Consider the following 18799-nt stretch of genomic DNA (forward strand, 5'->3'; position numbering starts at 1 on the left):
TCACAAAATAATATTTGGTTCACCTGCAAGAGCATTTTGTATGTCTGTACGTATTTTCTAGTGTATCTCACACTATTGAATTAAAACATGAATGCTGTCAAAACAAAACAATGCAATTCCAAATACACAGATATGATTATTCATTTGTCATTTTGTTTCATGTCACTGTTTCACTTCACAAGAGTGTTCACATGTCCAGTTGCATGTGTGATGTGTTTTTTAGTTAGTCAGAACACTCAACATGAGGTGTATGGTGGAGTGGAGCCACTGAGGTTCACTCTTATGGAGTCATTGAAATGTTCATCTGTCTGTCTTGATCTGAACTTTGATTTCATGACATTCATGTCAGACTCACAGAGGTATGGAGACCCAAACAAAGCAGACATTTTCAGAGCTGCTTGGTGAAGATTCTTATAGTTATCTGGCTCTACTAAGCCCCAGAAATGCTGTTGAGACTTTAACTGCACATTATTTTGAAGTTTTACTAAAATATAATATATAAAATCCAATGTCTTTCTGTCTGTCTGTCTGTCTGCTTTTCACGAGAGAACTACTTAACGGATTTAGATCGGGTTTTTTTCTATAACTTGCTTGAACATTCTGGTTGATTATGCGACTTCCTTCATTTCACTATGTATCATAGTTTGCTTGCAGTACCGATTTATTTTTGTGCAAATCCAAGAGAGATGCAGCGGACCAAGGAGAGTGGCCTTCCTCACTCACTCGCCAGCTTCAGGGCTTGTTCCTTAACTCCACTTAGCTAGCAAACGAGAGAACAACTGAATTCAACTTTGATATTTAAAATAAAGTGTTACTTAGATCTTGATGAGTTTGAGTGTGGATATTCTCTTAAGTGTATGCCACATTGAGAAGATAGATTGTAACTCAGATTGTGGATCGTGATATGATTTTTTGGAAAGATCTCCCACCCCTAATTTGACTAATCAAGTTTTCAAATTTATGTAGGATTCATTAACCCTTTGGCGAGCTACCAGTAGCTCGTGAGCGACGTGTTAGAAACCCCTGTTCTAGAATTTAATTAATATTCTGCTAGGCAATGGCCACACTGCTTGACTTGGTTGAATGGATTTCCTGTCCCATGTTTGAGCCCAGCTCACCTAAGACTAGCTAAGCTAATAAATTGAGGTACCAGGGGGTTTGAAATCCCCTAATACAGTGTTTCTCAATCACTGGGTCACAACTCACTTTTGTGTTGAGGGCTGCTAGTGGTGGGTCTTAGCTTGGTATCGTTGGGTGCACAAGTAAGATGGGATAGGTTGCCTAAGCAATCAACTGAGAACTCTTTACAGCAAAACGGGAGGATGGCTGTCTGCAAGTGCTTCACAGGCTGAATGGGGAGAAACGAGAGGCAGTTGGTAGGGCTGAGCAATACTTTTTTTTTAAATTTATTTAAAGCAAGTAATGTTCCATGTACAAAAGTCAAACTTAGCCAAACTAAATTAAATTCAACCCGCACCCAAGAAAAACAGAGGAAGGCCAACCTCCAGAGTAAGATTTTAACAGCAGAACAGAGGAAAGAGAATCCTTTTCCCCACTATAAATGCTTATTCTAAAATGTTATTGATTAGATCCTGTCAGGTTTTAAAAATGTTTTGAACAGATCCTCTAAAATGAGAATTTTATTTTTTCCAATTTCAAATAGTATATAAAATCAGTTTCCCACGGACTTAAAAGAGGTGGGCTAGTATTCTTCCAGTTGAGCAAGATAAGTCAACGTGCTAATAGTGAGGTAAAGGCAGTCACAGTTTGTTTGTCCTTCTCCACTTGAAGCCCATCTTGGAGTCCACCAAACACAGCTGTTAGTGGATTAGGAGGGATTGGGACACCAAGGCTGTCTGAAAGGCATTTAAAGATTTGGTCCAGAATGATGTTCATGTGGTGCACACCCAAAAAAGATGGCCCAATGAGGTTGGATCTTGCCCTGGAAAAATTTTGAACAATTTTAAATGATGTGCTTGAGAAAAGATTTTAAGTTGAATAATTGTATGCTTTGCACATGTGGAGCTCGAGTGAATTCTGTGCATGGCTGCCTTCCACTCCTTTGCTGAAATGTTGAGTAAGAGATCCTTTTCCCACTGTACTCTGGGATCTTTGAAAGGAAGGGACTTTAAAAGGTTTTTATATATTATGGAAATGCTGTCTGAGTCTTCAAGACTGATCAATATTTCTTCTGCAATAGAAATAGGTGGGAGGTGAGGAAAACTGGGCAGATTTAGTTTACCAAAGTTTGGAAACAGTGGTTAAATTGTGTTGATGGGAAGCTAAATTTGGAGTGTAATTGTTTATAGGATGCAAATACATTATCTACATACAAATCGCAAAATTATTTAATCCTGTACATTTTCCAAACATTAAAAACTGTGTAAGTTTAAGAGGGTGGAAAAACATGGTTATCATGTAGCGGGGCCACAGATAAAAGCTAATCTGTCTTGAAGTGCTTCCTACTACTTCCATATTCTGAGTGAATGAAGGACAATTGGGTTGTTAGTAAATTGATGATAACTTGTATTTACTTGGACTGGGATACAAAACAAGGAATATAAAGAAGTACTCCAGGATTTAATTTCTACCAAGCTAGTGTGTGTTCATCAATTTATGTCAATGTCCTGGTTTTTATAGCTTGTATACAGTATCTGCTGCCCAGTAATGAAACTGAAAGTTAGGTAGAGCCATGTCGCCTTCTGCTTTAAGTTGTTGTAGGGTCGCCCTTTTGAGTTCCAAATAAATGAGGCTATGATTGAATCACATTTCTTAAAAAATGATTGGTTAATGTACATGGGGATGTTTTGAAATACAAACTAAAGCTTAGGAAGGATATTCATCTTGACAGTGTTAATTCTCCCTGCTAAAGTGAGATGGAGGGTAGACCATCTAGGGCTGAGCAATTCTTATAGTCAAACAAGAAAATCAAATTATTTTTTTAGATACAGTTAAACGGGTAAGCTAACACCATACTTTAATCAGCTGGTCAAGTGTGAGCAGTCATTGAGCTTGATTGTCTGCACCGGGTGGTCAGATGGTTATAAGAGCTCACTTGGAGAAAAAGATTTCTGTACATGTGGCTCACACCAGAGAGCAGTACTTAAAAAAAAAGCACAGGGAAGAAGCTGTCTGTTGTGCTCTGTCAGCTAAATTGTTTATTTAAAGAAAGAAAGAAAGAAAGAAAGAAAGAAAGAAAAAAGTCACCCGTAGTAAAAGCATGTTTTAGGTAAAGGAAAGAGCAGTGAGGGCAGCAAAAAAAGAAAAAGTTGTAAAGAAAACTGCAGAAAATTGAAGTAATGTGAAAAGAATTTTGAGGCCACAGGGATGAAAAACGAAGACTGCAAATGTCGAAACAAATTCCAAAAAAAAAGTACAGAAAACTCTGCATATAAAGAAGTTTCTTTATTTTGCACCTTTTCTCTTAAGGCAATTTTTATTATTTCTAGGAAGGATGTAATTGTGTTTCCAGTTTGCAGAATGAGGACAACCTTTTCATTTTGTGTTTTAGTTGAAAGTGATTATGAGCATTCATTGGTTGTCAGCTCTCATAAACACAAATCCCACCCTTATGAATAAAGACAACATCAAACTTGTTTGAATTTTTAAAAATGAATTGCAGATTAATTGAAGTGAGTCCCGGGGTATGTCCCATTAGACAACCATTTCATGGGAGCACACCACCGACTGCCCACGACTCACTATTATTCTGTAACTAACGGCTACACTGGACATTTTCTGGAAAAGTCACGTAATGTGACATAGCCAAAACAGAGATAATACAAGTTATTGAAACTGAAATTCAATTTTGTGCATCATGCACATTTATGCTAGAAAGGCAGGAAACGTCTAACAGTTTTTGGTTTGAGGCAAAAGGTTTTGGAGACTGGCGAGTGAGATCACACACAGAGTCTTGTTTGGAGCCCAAATGCCAAATTTGATACTAAAGAGTCCTGTGGGAATTAAAAAAAAGTAATTGGAAACCAAATATAGTGTAGGGCAACACATACACAATGTAGAAAGGCAGGTAACTCCATACATTGTGGCAAGTTAAAAAATAAGACCATCAAGGTCCAAGTTGAAAATGAGGGACTGAGATGAAAAAATCAAAATCAAATAAATAACTGAGGTCAAAACCAGAAAGACGCCTGACTAGCATAAAGGATTGTTTCTTGTGTTCTCTGCAGTTTTTTTCTAAATTAGTATGTTTTTCTTTAAGCCTAAATATTTTAAATGTATGGTTTTCAGCATCAAAGCTTACTTATTTCCTGTCTATATGTTAAAATTCACTTTGTTAATTCTGTTTTGCTTCTTTGAATGTTTTCCAAAATAATTTTAAAGCAGCGTTCCTATCACACAATGGGCTGTTTGTAGGAGTTGTGCTCCTGGAAGTTGCTACTTTTCATAACTGTTGGTGTAGTATTCTGGTGAAGAAGATTGTGGATAACAAATAAAACATTGTGAATGTATTTTGAGTGTGGTGTAGAGTTTCAGGGCTAAGATTTTGACAATCAGTTTTGATTACAATTTAGGATTACATTTTGGGTTTGGTTATTGGCCAGTTTGCTACTTGCTTGTTTTGACTGTGATTCTGTTTAGTTCATCTCCTGGTGCTTGAAATGAAATTTGTCTTTTACTGCCATTCACTGCCTAAGTATGCCATCTATAAACAACACTGTAATGTGTCTGGGTTGGAATCCTTTTCTGATTTTACATTTATGTTTTTCTGCATTGAATATTTTAATCTTACTCACATTTAGGTCTTTTTTTGAGTCACTGATTCTGATGCTGACATCCATTTTTGACAATTTGTCTTTATTTTGAAGGTTAATAATTTTTTGGACCCTTTCAAACTCCATTTGGTTTTCACACTCACCACCATTTTGGACCTGCCATCTTTAGGGCAAATGTTCTTATCCTCTAAGATAATTACACAATGTAAACAGTCCTCCAGGAAATCTCTTCTTCATCTGAGTTGCCATTTCACAACCCCTTTTCAAATCACTCTTTGTGTAAGTTATAGTACTAGGGTGTTGTACCGTGTTAGCCATTATGAATGTAGAGAAAAGCCAAGCAAAATGACACCTTTTATTGGCTAACTAAAAAGATTACAATATGCAAGCTTTCGAGGCAACTCAGGCCCCTTCTTCAGATTGCAAGATGTAATGTAATGTATAAGTTATGGTAGTTCTTCAGTTTCCCCCTCACCAACACTGTCTATTTGCACCACTAACAGATGGCTACATAGATAACAAGAGTGTGAACATTGACTACGAGGAGGTGCGACGTAATATTCGGAGTCAGGCTCAGCAACTAGAGAACAGCCCTGGTTGGCATAAAAAGGACGAGTTCTACGATGATGTGGGTTCATCTGACCAGATGAATAGGTAGGTTGGGGAGCTCTATATATTGCTTTTTCCTTTTTGGCCAGCTCTGAAGGCATAATATATGCTCTTCTAGTAGACAAAGTTAAGGTCACAAGCAGTTGTGGGTGCAACTAATATTCAAAGTCCCTTCTTTTTTCTGTTTACAGCAGCCGAAATACAGACAACGGTGAGTAGTCCACCTTCAATTCTGAGAACTTTTTTTTATCAGTGCTAATGATTGGCAGGACACACTAACCTGCAAAGGGGAAAGATATTTTTTGAAGGGTTAAAGTAAAAAATAATGATCAACTGAAAACTGTCCTTACAGATGAAGTGTATGATGACGTGGACATCATTTCTGAAGAGTTTCCGCCACCCCCACCGGAGCTCAGGTAATGGGAGAACTGGTGTCATCTGCAGTTGTGCTTATTCAGTTATCAGGAGGCCATTCATCTGAGAATAGTGCAGGCTGACATTCGGAAGTGAGGGAGGGCCAAAGCATTGGCTTTTAGTCCCCCTGAGAGTCATAAGGGGTCTCCAGTGAATGAAATGTGAAATCTGTGAAAAGATTTAAGGCAAGTGAAATTCGAATAATTTGTCTTCACTCCTCATTATAGACAGCTGACATTTGAATTTGATATAAAGTAAGAAATGGTGCCAGTTTGGGATTGCTATTTATAAATATGGAGGAGCGTAATGATTTGGTCAACTCGGCTGTTTGGCCGCTGGCTATAAAATATAGAAAGAATACTACATTTATTTATTTGGCTGATACCTTTATCCAAGGTGACTTACAACATTTATGATACAATGTTACATTTCTTTTTGGTTTTCCAATTGTAGTACAAGCAGGTCAAGTGACGTACTTGCTCCTGGACACACAGTGTCAGTAATAATAATACATATTATTCATATAGCACCTTTAGCAGGAGTGGGACTTAGCCAGTAGTAGGATTTGAACCCACAGCCTCGCGTTTGAAGCCCAAAGCCTTAACCACTGCACCAAAGTAGAAAAAAGAACTGTAACAGTTTAGTCTTTAGTACTAGATGGTAACTTTAAGAAGTATTACCACAATTATTTCACTAATGGCATGTATACAGATGGCAAGGACTGATAATAGTAAACTTTAACGTAGTGTGTTGGGAGGGATTGTTAATAATTGGAAAAACCCAAAAATATCTTATCTTTTAGTTTGGAGCCAAAAAAGAGCAAGAAGGAAGAGAAAGAAGAGAAGGAGTTCCGGAAGAAGTTTAAGGTACAGAGGCTCATCAGCTCTTCTTTGTGTCCTTAACATTAGTTCTTTGGTCTAAGTGACAAAAATAGTCAAGTCCCATCGTCTGTTTGAAAAAGTCTGAATCAAAGTCAGTGAAGAAGACAAGCCGAGTATACTTGTATAGACCATCAGTATACACAGAGAAGGCAAGAGGATTGGAAAAGGCTGAAAGGGAAAGTAGAGAAAATTAGACAACGTCAATCTTAGTCAGCACTTTCCTACATATGATTCAATCACAACGTCCATGTCACACTTGTCTTCTGTATTCCAATTCATACAAAGTGACACGTTAGCTGCTGATCCTTCTCCATATGGCCATATAACTCAACAGTCGTTCAACTTCCCACTACTTATTTGGTAGCAAATCATGTTACATGTGAAAGTCTTGTTCAGCCTATTACTCACAATTACCCATTCAGGCATCCATTTACTCAACCAACTTAATCACTTTTTAGTGTTATAGGGTCCTGGAGCCGATCCCAGCAGCATTAGAGGCAAATCAGGGACCGTCCCTAGAGGTGCTGCATCAAAAGGATCACTCATACTTAACATTGAGAAGCAGTCTATGGCCAACAGCTAACCTAAGAGGACATATCAGAATTTCAACTGTGAGATGAGATTGATGTAGCCAGCAAAAAAAAAAAATTAAACACATAGGGAATGTGTAGCCACCACACTCAGTCACCTACGGCTGAGAGAGAGAAAGAATAATCTTCAATAAGTAATAATCTTCTGCCATAATACTTGCAAGTAAATGTGCAATTGCACAATTAAGTACAAATATGTTGACTGTGATATTGATGAATAAAAACACTGACATTGACATTCCATTCAGGATTGGGTCCTACCATAAATCTCAAGCAGCTTTGATATCTGGTAATGGGGAAAGTAGGCTTGAAAAATAAATGGACTGATGAGCATCTATAGGTACTAAACAGTTAATACATGATTGATGACTAAATGATGCCAGGGTAAAAGAAATAAAATTTTGAAATTTACAGATATAATGGTGCCACCTGGATGATATTCCCATATGAGATAAGAACATAAGATCAACTGTTATAAGAATAGTCCATTCAAGCCAACATAGCTCACAAATCTCTGTTCACGAAAATATTCTACCATCCTGAAGGTTTTTTACATAATCAGATATACACATATTTTTTTTACAGTTTGATGGGCCAATTGAAGTACTCTGTCGTATGATGGTGGATCCCAATGCCAACATTAAGAAAGCCTCTGGGAAGGACCTGTCTTTGTCCCGTGGAGAAATCCTTAGTGTGATCCTCTTTGTCAATGAGAAGAAAGCCATCTGCCGCAACGAGAAGGGAAAATGTGAGTGGGAAATGGGGACTGGTGATGGTAAATGTTTTGATTTCAGGGTTTATGTCCAAAATGGCAGCATGTAAGTGAATTTCACTTGGTTCATAAAACCCCCACTTTCACACCTGTCCAAAGTGTCTTAAGCATAGTGTTGACATCAAAAGCATGTAGACACCTATTTTGTCATGGTAGGGTCCTAGAGTGATCCTGTTCTCCCCTTTATTCACGGTATCACATAGATTTAAACAAAATAACCCAAAATTCCTGCTATTCCCATCATATGTTACACTACTTTTTATATCTATGGCCTCACGCAACAACATTGAGCACTAAAACAGACAAAGATGAAGTTACACATTTTTTAATGCATTATAAATGATATGCCCAAAATAGCAGGAGACAATGAGTGTTACAAAATAATACAATCTGATAGCAAGCTGTTCATCTTGCATCCAATATACTTACTACTAGGTGGCTCTCTGTCTTAGTATACTAATTTAGTATCTGGACTGGCATGGCCTTTGATGGAATGGCAGAAATAGGCAGAATGCATAGGACACCCGAGAGAGAGAGAGAGAGAGAAAAAAGAGACAGGGAGAGAGAGAGAGAGAGAGAGAAGTGATCTCTCTTCAGGATGAAAAAACACATAACACCTGCATTGTTCAAGAAGACTTCAATAAAGGCTACGACTGAAAATTACTAGAAAAGTCACGTCATGTGGCATGACCTTTATGTCTGTAAATTGTTCCTGGTGGAGGTGGGCCTATTGCCAGAATGTCCATCAGCAACCAGCCCAAAGTGCGGAGGAATGGCAACAGAAACAAACATTTGCTAATCTTTGGTTATTTCTCCCTTTTTTAGATGGTTATGTCCCCAGGTCTCTTCTTCTACAAGCGTAAGTATTAAATATTTTTGCACTCCAAATGTGCATGTAGGTTTTAAAATTGCAGTGGGACTGAAATGGGATTACTGAAATATCAGCCTTTATTTTGTATTACTTTTACAGTTAAAAGCTCCCGAAAGAAAATACTGTCAAACATTTGTGACTTTCTAAATGGTATAGGGCCTTGTAGTTTATTAGACTTTACAGAGACTGTAAGCTTATACAGTATGTAGTGTTATATGTAGTGTTACATGAGACACTTAGAAATGGACACATCCTGGCTTAGACATTTTTTGAGATGCACTTCTGTCTTAAAAGGTAGTTAGGTGACTCTTTCCATAATTGTTTTTATTTTTTTGAATTCATTTCAAGGAGTTTTATACAAATTACCCCCTAAATGATAGCTGAAACAATTCTTGTGAAATAGAATATGTTGAGAATCTCAGTATTTACAAAAAATTGAAAAAATAAATTGTCTTTTGCTTTTTACACAGCATGAATGGGATTTAGTTGCTATCTGGAAGCTGTTTCATTCATTATCTCCACATGCGTCAGTCTTTAGTGATGGGAGCTTCACAAATGATTTTGTTCTCTTGAAATGCTTTTCATCGGGTCATTGATAACGAGTCATTGATTCATCAGCGCAAACTAAACAATGAAATTCAGCAGATCACAAAGGAGTGCTGTAGTGCATGCGTGACCCACCAAGTACAAGTACCCCCAATCTGATGGATTATAAGAATCAAATGAATCGATTCATTTAAATGAATAGTTTGAAAGAATTTAGTCAGTAAAGTGAATAAAAATATATTTCACAAAATATTAAAATAAAGATTTCTAGAGGAAAAAAAAATCACCACAGGTGTGCATACAGTATCTATAACTACCATAAGGCACTTCCTGGTGGGAGGAAGGGGGTTGCAAAGTAACATCGACTTTTCACATACTGAGTTTTCCTGTGAAATAAAAAACACTGTAATGTGTACAATGGTACGTTTTACTGTGTTTTTTTAAACAGTACACTGGACTCCTCAATGGTGATGTTAACAAGAGGCACACACTGAATTGATTGTACTGCTGTAGTATGGATTGCATGTGTTACAAAGCCAAAAAGAAACTGTAAAACCTCAAAAAGCTGTTTAGTGAGGTTTGCTTTTCACAACTGCAAAATCATTTGTGAAACAGATATTAGCGTCAGTTCCTCAAAACTGTATTCAAATGAAAGCTTCCGTTTCACTTGTCACTAGTGAAAGCCATGCCGTGGATGTTTAATGTTCACGGTTTATTGTGAGAAGGTTAAGTGAATTTCTCCCAACCGGTATGAAATGGTAACCTTGTGCTTTAAAAGTCTGATGGGTGACATTTCCTGTGATGTGCTGTCTCTCTAAACAAACACATTGTTTGAAAAGTGTGCCTTCTGCACAGCTTAAGATTCTTAGTTAGTCAGAAAACATAAAAATGATCCTTCTCTTCCAATCTCATCTAACATGTCTTTAAAATATTTTGTTTCAGGGAAGGAGACATTTATGATGATGTCGAGAGCAGTGGTTGGTATCAATTTTAAATTTTAACGCCACTTATTTAGAATAAACTGTGAATATCATAAAAATGTCAAAGAAAGAAGATACAAAAACCTTGAATCCACCCAGATAACCTGCTAAGCAGGTTAAAAAAATGAGTGGATTGAAGGGTCTTAATTCCATTATTTCAAGAAATACTTTATGGGGTAGCTGGGCAGTTACTAGGAAGTGTTACTCCACAATGTATGGTAGAGAACTTCTTAATGTTGTCACTTTTCTTTACTAAACAGATGTCTACGACAACGACTGACAGCCTGAGCCCCCATCCTAGGAGTGCTTCTTGCCAAAGAGTTTTGCTTTATTTTTTAAACATTTAGTGTCTTCTCCTCATGACAGATGAGAACACATGAAACCTGAGAAGCTGCCCTGTACCTCCTTATTAACCCTGCTGCTCTACCCTTCACAAAGCTTCATTGTGCATGTCTGCATGTTGTTTCAACCAGGATTAACCTGCTGCCATAATGGTGACTATAATAATAATAATACATTTTATTTATATAGTGCCTTTCCCATGCTCATTTGACTATGAATGTATTTTAAAGATGTTCACACCTTTGGACATCTAGTCACACTCTATCAACAAAAGATCATCTTCTTCGCCTTCTCTTGGAGACAAGGAGAAGCAATTCATTGTGACACGTCTACTAAAGATGTCCTCCTAGAATTTTTCAGCCCACAAGATAGTTAAGTTCTAACAAGTTCAGACTTTGTAGCTGTTTGAAAGGAAAACAAAAATCCTTTGTGTGATTTTACAGAATTTGTGTGTCTGATAATTTATTTTCTTTGACCTAGTACCGTTGTTCACACTAACTCGTATTTGCCTTGTATATACTGTACCCCAAATAAAAATTATTCTTGTTTTTTTAGTCAAAGTATCTGGAGAGTCATAATGCAACAAGGAAAATGTCCATGCCAAGGATGTACAGGGACTCTACATTGGTCCGATATGATTTTGAGTGGGTGGTCTACTGGCATCCCAAAAAGGACTGCCTTGTGCTGAACGCTGCTGGGAAGAGGCTCCAGCTCCCCTCATTCACTCCCACCTGTATGTCTATTGCCCCTCCCATCATGTACAATGGCAAGAAAAAGTATGTGCAGTCTTACAAGATAACCACATTTATGTATTCATTTTTAAAAATTTGTCTTAAAATATGGTCTGATCGTCATGTAAGTTACAATAATGAACACACAACAATGTTTTATCGAATAATGCACAGATCATTGTATCATTCTTGGCACTTGCTGAATACATCATTCAGATATTCACAGGTGTAGGTTGGAAAAAGCATGCGAACTCCTAGGCTGATAAGTTCAAGAAAATCTAACTGGAGTCAGGAGATGATAAACCTGGAGACAACCAGTTAAATGAGACTGGAGGTGTGATTTCAAGATTCTTCACCCGATAAAACAAAAGACTTGAATATTTTGAGTTTTCCATTCATAAAAAGAGTCTTAATGTTTAGCATGCCTCACAAAAAAGGAAATCTCAAAAGGTCTATGATCAAGAATTGTTGATTTGCGTAAAGCTGGAAAAGGTTATAAAATAATTTCAAAGAGTTTAGATATTCATCAGTCCACAGTTAGACAAACTATGTAGGAATGGAGATGATCTGTACTATGGCTACTCTCCCCAGAATTGGGGGCCCAGCCAAGTTAACTCAAAAAGCACAAAGAGAAATCACAGTGAGGTAAAACAGAACTCTAGGGTAACAACTAAAGTCTTGAAGGAATCACTTGAAGAGGTTAACATCTGTGTTCATGAGTCTAAGATATGCAAAACATTGAACAGACATGGTGTCCCGTGGAGGCTGTTACTCTCCAAATAACATTGCAGCATGCCTGATGATTACCAAAGATCAGCTTGACACTCCACAATATCTTTGGGAAAATTTTTGTGGACTGAAGAAACTAAGGTTGCATTGTTCAGGAAGAATATTCAGCAGTAAATAAGGAGAAAACAACATGAAAACATCATCCCAATGGTGTAGTACGGTGGAGGGGACATCATGATTTGGGAATGTTTTGCTGACTCCAGGACTGGTCAGCTTGCCACCATCAAAAATGAATGTGTAAGTTTATCAAGGTGTCCTACGAGATGATGCCAGGGCGACTGTTCTCCAGCTAAAGCTCAGTAAAAGTTGGGTGATGGCAACAGGGCAATAACCCCAAACATCAAAGTAAATTTACTACAGAATGGCTTAAAAAAGAATAATCACCTTCTGGAATGGCCCACTCATAGCGCAAATATTCGCTCAATGGAGATGCTGTGGTATGATCTCAGGAGGGCATCCTAAAAATATGGCTAACCTGAAACAGTTCTGTAAGGAAGAATAGTCCAAAATTCCTCCTGAACATCGTGCAGATCTGATCCACAACTACCGGAAGTGTTTTGTAGAGGTTATTCCTGCCAAAGAGCGGTTTTTAAATTCAAGGGTACACTTAACTTTTGCTAGAGCACACTGTCCATTTTTATATGTGTGTTTAATAAAGACATGAGAGATTGTAATTGTGTGTGAGTTATTAGTGCGAGCATATTGCATTTGTCTATACTTGTGACTTAGATGAAGTTTAAATCACATTTTATGACCAGTTAATGCAGAATCACACACTTTTTCTTGTCACTATAACTTCTACTGGCGGCACTGTGGTGCAGTGGGTAGCACTGTTACCTCACAGTTAGGAGACCTTGGTCCGCTTCCCGGGTCTTCCCTGCGTGTAGTTTGTATGTTCTCCCCGTTCCTCCATGGGTTTCCTCTGGGTTCCCCTATTTTTCTCCCACAGTCCATAGACTCAGGTTAGGTGCATTGGCGATTCTAAATTGTGTGTGTGTGGTAGGCTGGCGCCCTGCCCGGGGGTTTGTTTCTAGCCCTGTGTTGGCTGGGATTGGCTCCAGCGGACCCCCATGGCCCTGTAGTTGGGATATAGCGGGTTGGTTAATGGATGGATGGATGGATAACTGCTACTTGACTAACGTTACATGTGAACAGCCACTGATAGAAGAGGACAAGCCAATTTGCAGTCAAAATGACTGGCTTGGACAGAGTCCCTGCCAAAATTCAACAACTATGGGATGGAACATTACTGAAAGAGTGCAGTGAGTCATACAAATCCTAAAAATCATGGTAGAAAGCTTCTGAGTTTGTTTCATGTACCCATCCAAAGGTTTCCATTTTCATTTGACAAGGCTGACGATGCATATTTCACTACCAAACATTCTGCAGTTCCACAACACTCCATAAGAGAGGCCCACTTTGTCATACACATGCTGTGACAGATGTCCTGGGACCTTGCCCCACTAGGATGCCGGAAGACGGGAAGGACTAGGAAAAGGGCAGTATCTTACCTGGACGACAAGGGGGTGGGGGGATTACATAGGGGTCACAGAGCTTGGAAACTCAACCCTATGCAGGGACGTGGCCACCACCAGGGAGTGCCTGGACAGCTCCGGAACAGTGGTCCACAGCACTTCCGCCACACCCGGAAGTGCTGCCAGAAGAGGAGCTGAACTCTCAGGCAGCACTTCCACCACACCCCACAAGAGGACAGAGCTTGCCTGGGAGGAGTTGGAGGCGGTAGTGAGGAAAGAAAGGAGTCTGAACGACTTTTTGATGGTGATTGGTGCACTGTGTCCTTGTGTGGTTTAATAAACGTGTGTTTTGGGACATTCTGTGTCTGCCTGTTTGTGTCCGGGTCCAAATATTTCCACAATGCATACATGTACATTGTTAGTCTGAATTCTTGTCATCTGTTATTTCAATTCAACACACAGTCTGGAATAGTAGACTGTCTCACATGAGCAGCACAAAGTAGAAGACAATGGAGCACACAAATGGACAAGGCTCACCATTTCTGTTTGTCCTCCAGAAAAAAGATGGAATGGCTGACTCACCAAGTTTTACAGAGGCACCATCGGGAGTGTTCCTACCAGCTTTATTATGGTCTGCTATGGTGACTGTAGCATGTCTGACCTCAAGAGATTGCATAGTGTGGTAAGCCAAGAGTGTTATCAGGGTGCTTCTTCCTTCTCTGGAAGACCCATTCTTCAAACGCTGTGTCCGCAATGTCTGCTGCATTGTACAGGGCCCTTTTAACCCCTCTCCCAGATTCTTCATTTTTCTGGAGAAAGACACTGCACCATCAGAGCCAGATCTGTCAAAGTGTGATAACTGTTTCTCTCAGGTTGTCAGGCTCCTCACCACAATACAGCCCCCTCATGATCTTCCACCATACCCTGTCATCCTAGACTGCAATCTCTCCCTCCTGTTTTAGTATTACTTTATCTATTATATGAAGAGATCATTGCTGCATTGAACTGTGGAACTTGCATTTAATAGGCCTTAGTATTGTAGTGGCATATTGCCTATTAAAATAGCATGTTGTATGGTTTGTCTGTTTGTGTGCCCTGTCTCGTCTTATTTGCACTGCGTGTACACATGAGCTTTGTCATTTCATCTCTGTGTATACTTGTATATGCTTGAGATGACAATAAAGTTTACTCTGACTTGGCTTTAACTACAAATAATTGGCCCACTGGTTAAGTTATGCATAAAAGTAAAGCAGCAACTGGTACATAGACATTTAGAAAAGAACCTCCTGGACTGATAACTTACTGCTGTTTTATTTTTAGCTCTGTGGACTGTGGTTTTTGCCATTGTGCTGCCTTCTGTGGTCTCTTTCACATTATGTGAGTGATGCTTAAGTGCATTTTGTTGAATGCAGCACACATATAACATATCATGATCATTCAGCTCAGCATATGACTGTAGCATATGTAACATGATAGTTATAATTGAATACTAACCCTCACATATTCTGTTTCTGTTCTCGGTACTCAAATGTGGCAATTGGTGCCACGACCCATCTGCCAAGTTGTTTGCCTGCCTATGGTAAAGTCATCCCTGATGGAGAATCGCAGGAATCTTGGGAAAGAGGGGTCCAGCACTGTTTCAGCCATGGAATGGCCAAATGGGGGAGGCAGCTTGATGGATGAGGTCTTCAGGACTCTAAAAATATCCAAATCATATTATATGATATCATCTATTGTTAAATTCTGCTCTATACTTCTAAATTTTTTATTTTTTATGCTGTATTGAGGATTTGTTCTGTTCTGTGTATTGTATTGTATTGTATTGACCCCCTTCTTTTGACACCCACTACACGCCCAACCTACCTTTAAAGGGGTCTCTCTTTGAACTGCCTTTGCCAAGGTTTCTTCCATTTTTCCCTACAAGGTTTTTCCTTGTCTTCTTGTAGAGAGTCAAGGCCTGTTAAAGCCCATTGCGGCACTTCCTGTGTGATTTTGGGCTATACAAAAATAAACTGTATTGTATTGTGTTGTACAGCATTTACCCAATTAACAGTGTACATATTAATAAATTAATATGGTAAAGTGAGTGACTAGCACTGGCAGATACATAAAACCACTTCAGTTGCATTAACTAAGCCATCTACAGCCAGTAGGAAGGTTTGTTCTTGATTTGCTCTTCATCACAATTTATACTTTACTCTGGCACATAAATCACTAAAGTGGTACTGTGAGTTCAGCTTCCTGGGTTCAGGTTCAGTATCTATTTGCACTCTGTGTGGAGCTTGAATGTTCTCACTAAGTAGTTAGGTTTTCCTCCTCAAAGTGTTGCAAAAAAACTGCAGAATGAGTAACTTTGTACACAATGCTGCCAGGATAGTCCCCCCGCCACTGGCATCACATTGGATCAAGCAGGTTTGAGAATGCCTCCTCATTTTTAAATCGCTGCTTTAATTAGTTGATTACAAATGTAGTTATTTTAATTACATTTTCTTTGGTGAGTATAAACTTCCACATGCTGTTCTGCACATGTATTGTTTTATTTAACATTGCAACAATAAGGTTTGATGAGGTCTTAAACTTCTATGACCCCTTATTAAATTTAAAATAACCTTTCTAACATTAGACATTTCTTTTTAGTTTCCATGAAAGTACCGTCAATTGCTGATTTTTTTATTTAAATGATTTTAATAACATAATAATTTGTATGTTATGTACTTCCATATTTGTCCCCTGTGGTAGATATGCCACCTATAATGCCACCTTACCACAACAATGAGCATTTCCATTTTCCAGTTAATTGAACCTCTTTTTCAAGAATTAACTTCATAAAGCTCACTATCCATTTAAATCACAAAATAACACATACATAATTTAGTATTCTCAGATGCATTTAATTCCATTCAGAGTCATAGGGGTCCCAAAACCTATTTCTTTTCATGTTTCTTTACCCAATGTGTCTCTTTCTGTTCCTCCCTAAAATGTATTCACCACTTGGAAAGTTTTGATATTTTATTGTTACACAACATTGAATCACAGATTTAACTTAACATTTTGTCACTGATAACAGAGAAAACAATCTTATGTCAAAGTACTCATGCAAAGTGGTATTACAAATCTAGAACACAAAATAACTGATCTCATTAGTATTCAAACCCTTTAATACGACACACCTAAATCATCACTTGTGCAGTCATTTGGTTTTGGAAGTCACAGAATTATCCATCCATCCATTATCCCACCCGCTATATCCTAACTACAGGGTCACTGGGGTCTGCTGGAGCCAATTCCAGCCAACACAGGGAGCAAGGCAGGAAACAAACCCCAGCGCACACACACACACACATACACACAATGGACAATTTAGAATCGCCAATGCACCTAACCTGCATGTCTTTGGACTGTGGGAGGAAACCCACACAGACACGTGGAGAACATGCAAACTCCACGCGGGGAGGACCCAGGAAGCAAACCCAGGTCTCTTAACTGCGAGGCAGCATCGCTACCCACTGAGCCACCATGCCGGTCACAGAATTAGTTCAATGGAAATCACCTGTCTGGGTTTTCAATATATTGTAGCCTAAAGACTCTTGAATCGGGAAGGTCCATCTTTGGTGAGTCAGTATTGTGGCCTAACCTCCATATTGAAAACAAAAGAACACTTCAATGAAAAGCGCAAATCATAGAGACAAGGAAACTTTCAAGCCACTCAGTGTCCCTTGGGCTACAGTTAAATCAGTCAATATGAAATGGATAGTGTGTGGCATAACACAATCTACCTAGAGTAGGCCATCTACAAAAACTGAACGATTGTGAAAAAGAAGACAAAGTGAGGGAGGCCACCAAAAGACCAATGAGAACTCAGAAGGAGCTACAAGCTACACTAACTCTGAATGAGCAGATTGACTGTGCTATTGGAAAGTGGCAAAGAGAAAGCCACTCTTAAAGAAAATGCACTTGCCATCTTGACAGAAGGCACATGGGAAACCCTAAAGTCAGCTAGAAGAAGGTTCTATGATCTGATTACACCAAAATCAAACTTTTTGGCATTAGATTAAATTCCATGTTTGGCACAAGACAAACATTATCAAAAACACACCATCCCTACCATGAAGCATGCCGGGTGCAACATCAGGCTGTGGGCTGCTTCTCTGCAGCAGGCTCTTGAAGACTTATGAAGGTAGAAGGTAAAATGAAAGCTGCAGAATGTAGGGAAACCTTGGAAGAAAATATGATGCAGTCTGCAAGAAACCTGCGTCTTAAAAGAACATTTGTTTTTCAGCAAGACAACGAGCCTAAGCATAAAAAGAGGCCAGGGGCGGATCTACCGGGGTGGCACGGGGTGGCAATTGCCACCCTGAGAAAAAGCCTTGCCACTCCATTTGCCACCCCAGCACTAGTATCTCAGTGTTCTAAAAATAAAAGAGTTTCCTCGACCGATTTACAGCAGCAATGCTCTATTATGATGACATAAAAATAGCATATACCCGTAAATAATAGAACAAAATCGTCTTTCTATTAAAGCGTAGTCCGAACAAACGACTCTTATGAACTGCTTCGTTTTAGTGAATCAAAGACATTTAGTGCAACCAGCGGGATCATCACAGACAAATTCCGGCATTTTTAACAAACCGAAGCAGTTAATTTTGATATCTTCGCGTATATCAATGACTAACAGTTTAACTGTAAAATATTTTCAAAAGTATGTTGTTCAGTAGCTTGCATCTTCAAGTCCGAACCTTTGATACGTGGCGTCACGTGACAACAACGCCGTGTCCAGTCCATCGATATGCTGGAGTTGAGAAACAAAACCAGGTACTGAATTACTTTCATACTTGACAAATGAATGTTTAATTAAACATGTCTTAGTGTTGCCTGAGGTAGATGCTTGCTAGTTATATGACAACTAAACAGCAAGTATGTCTAATCAGTTCTATTTAACGTTAACCTGTATTACCTTGTTAGCTAGTGCAGCAATCAAAATATTCCATAGGAGCACATGAATTTACTGAGTTATTGTATAGCTTAATGTTTTCATATGTATTCATTAGGGAGGTGAAATTGTTCAG

At 38.7% G+C, this 18799-nt stretch overlaps 1 protein-coding gene across 2 annotated transcripts in view; it reads left to right on the forward strand.

Moving 5' to 3' along the window:
• si:ch73-40i7.2 (FYN-binding protein 1) overlaps positions 1-13110 on the forward strand; it is a 35285-nt gene extending 22175 nt beyond the window's left edge. Inside the window, exons 9-17 of one of the 2 annotated variants that reach the window (XR_005635351.1) lie at positions 5237-5387; positions 5534-5553; positions 5695-5758; positions 6559-6622; positions 7813-7975; positions 8825-8858; positions 10359-10393; positions 10657-10890; positions 11294-13110. Coding sequence is in view for 1 of the 2 variants with exons in the window: in XM_039766620.1 (XP_039622554.1) it covers positions 5237-5387; positions 5534-5553; positions 5695-5758; positions 6559-6622; positions 7813-7975; positions 8825-8858; positions 10359-10393; positions 10657-10676 (551 nt within the window). In the remaining variant the exon portion in view is untranslated. The other variant, XM_039766620.1, reaches the window with a different exon arrangement.
• The last annotated feature ends 5689 nt before the right edge of the window (positions 13111-18799 follow it).

The sequence above is a fragment of the Polypterus senegalus genome, chromosome 10 (assembly GCF_016835505.1).
Source record: "Polypterus senegalus isolate Bchr_013 chromosome 10, ASM1683550v1, whole genome shotgun sequence".
Classification (NCBI taxonomy): Eukaryota; Metazoa; Chordata; class Cladistia; order Polypteriformes; family Polypteridae; genus Polypterus; species Polypterus senegalus.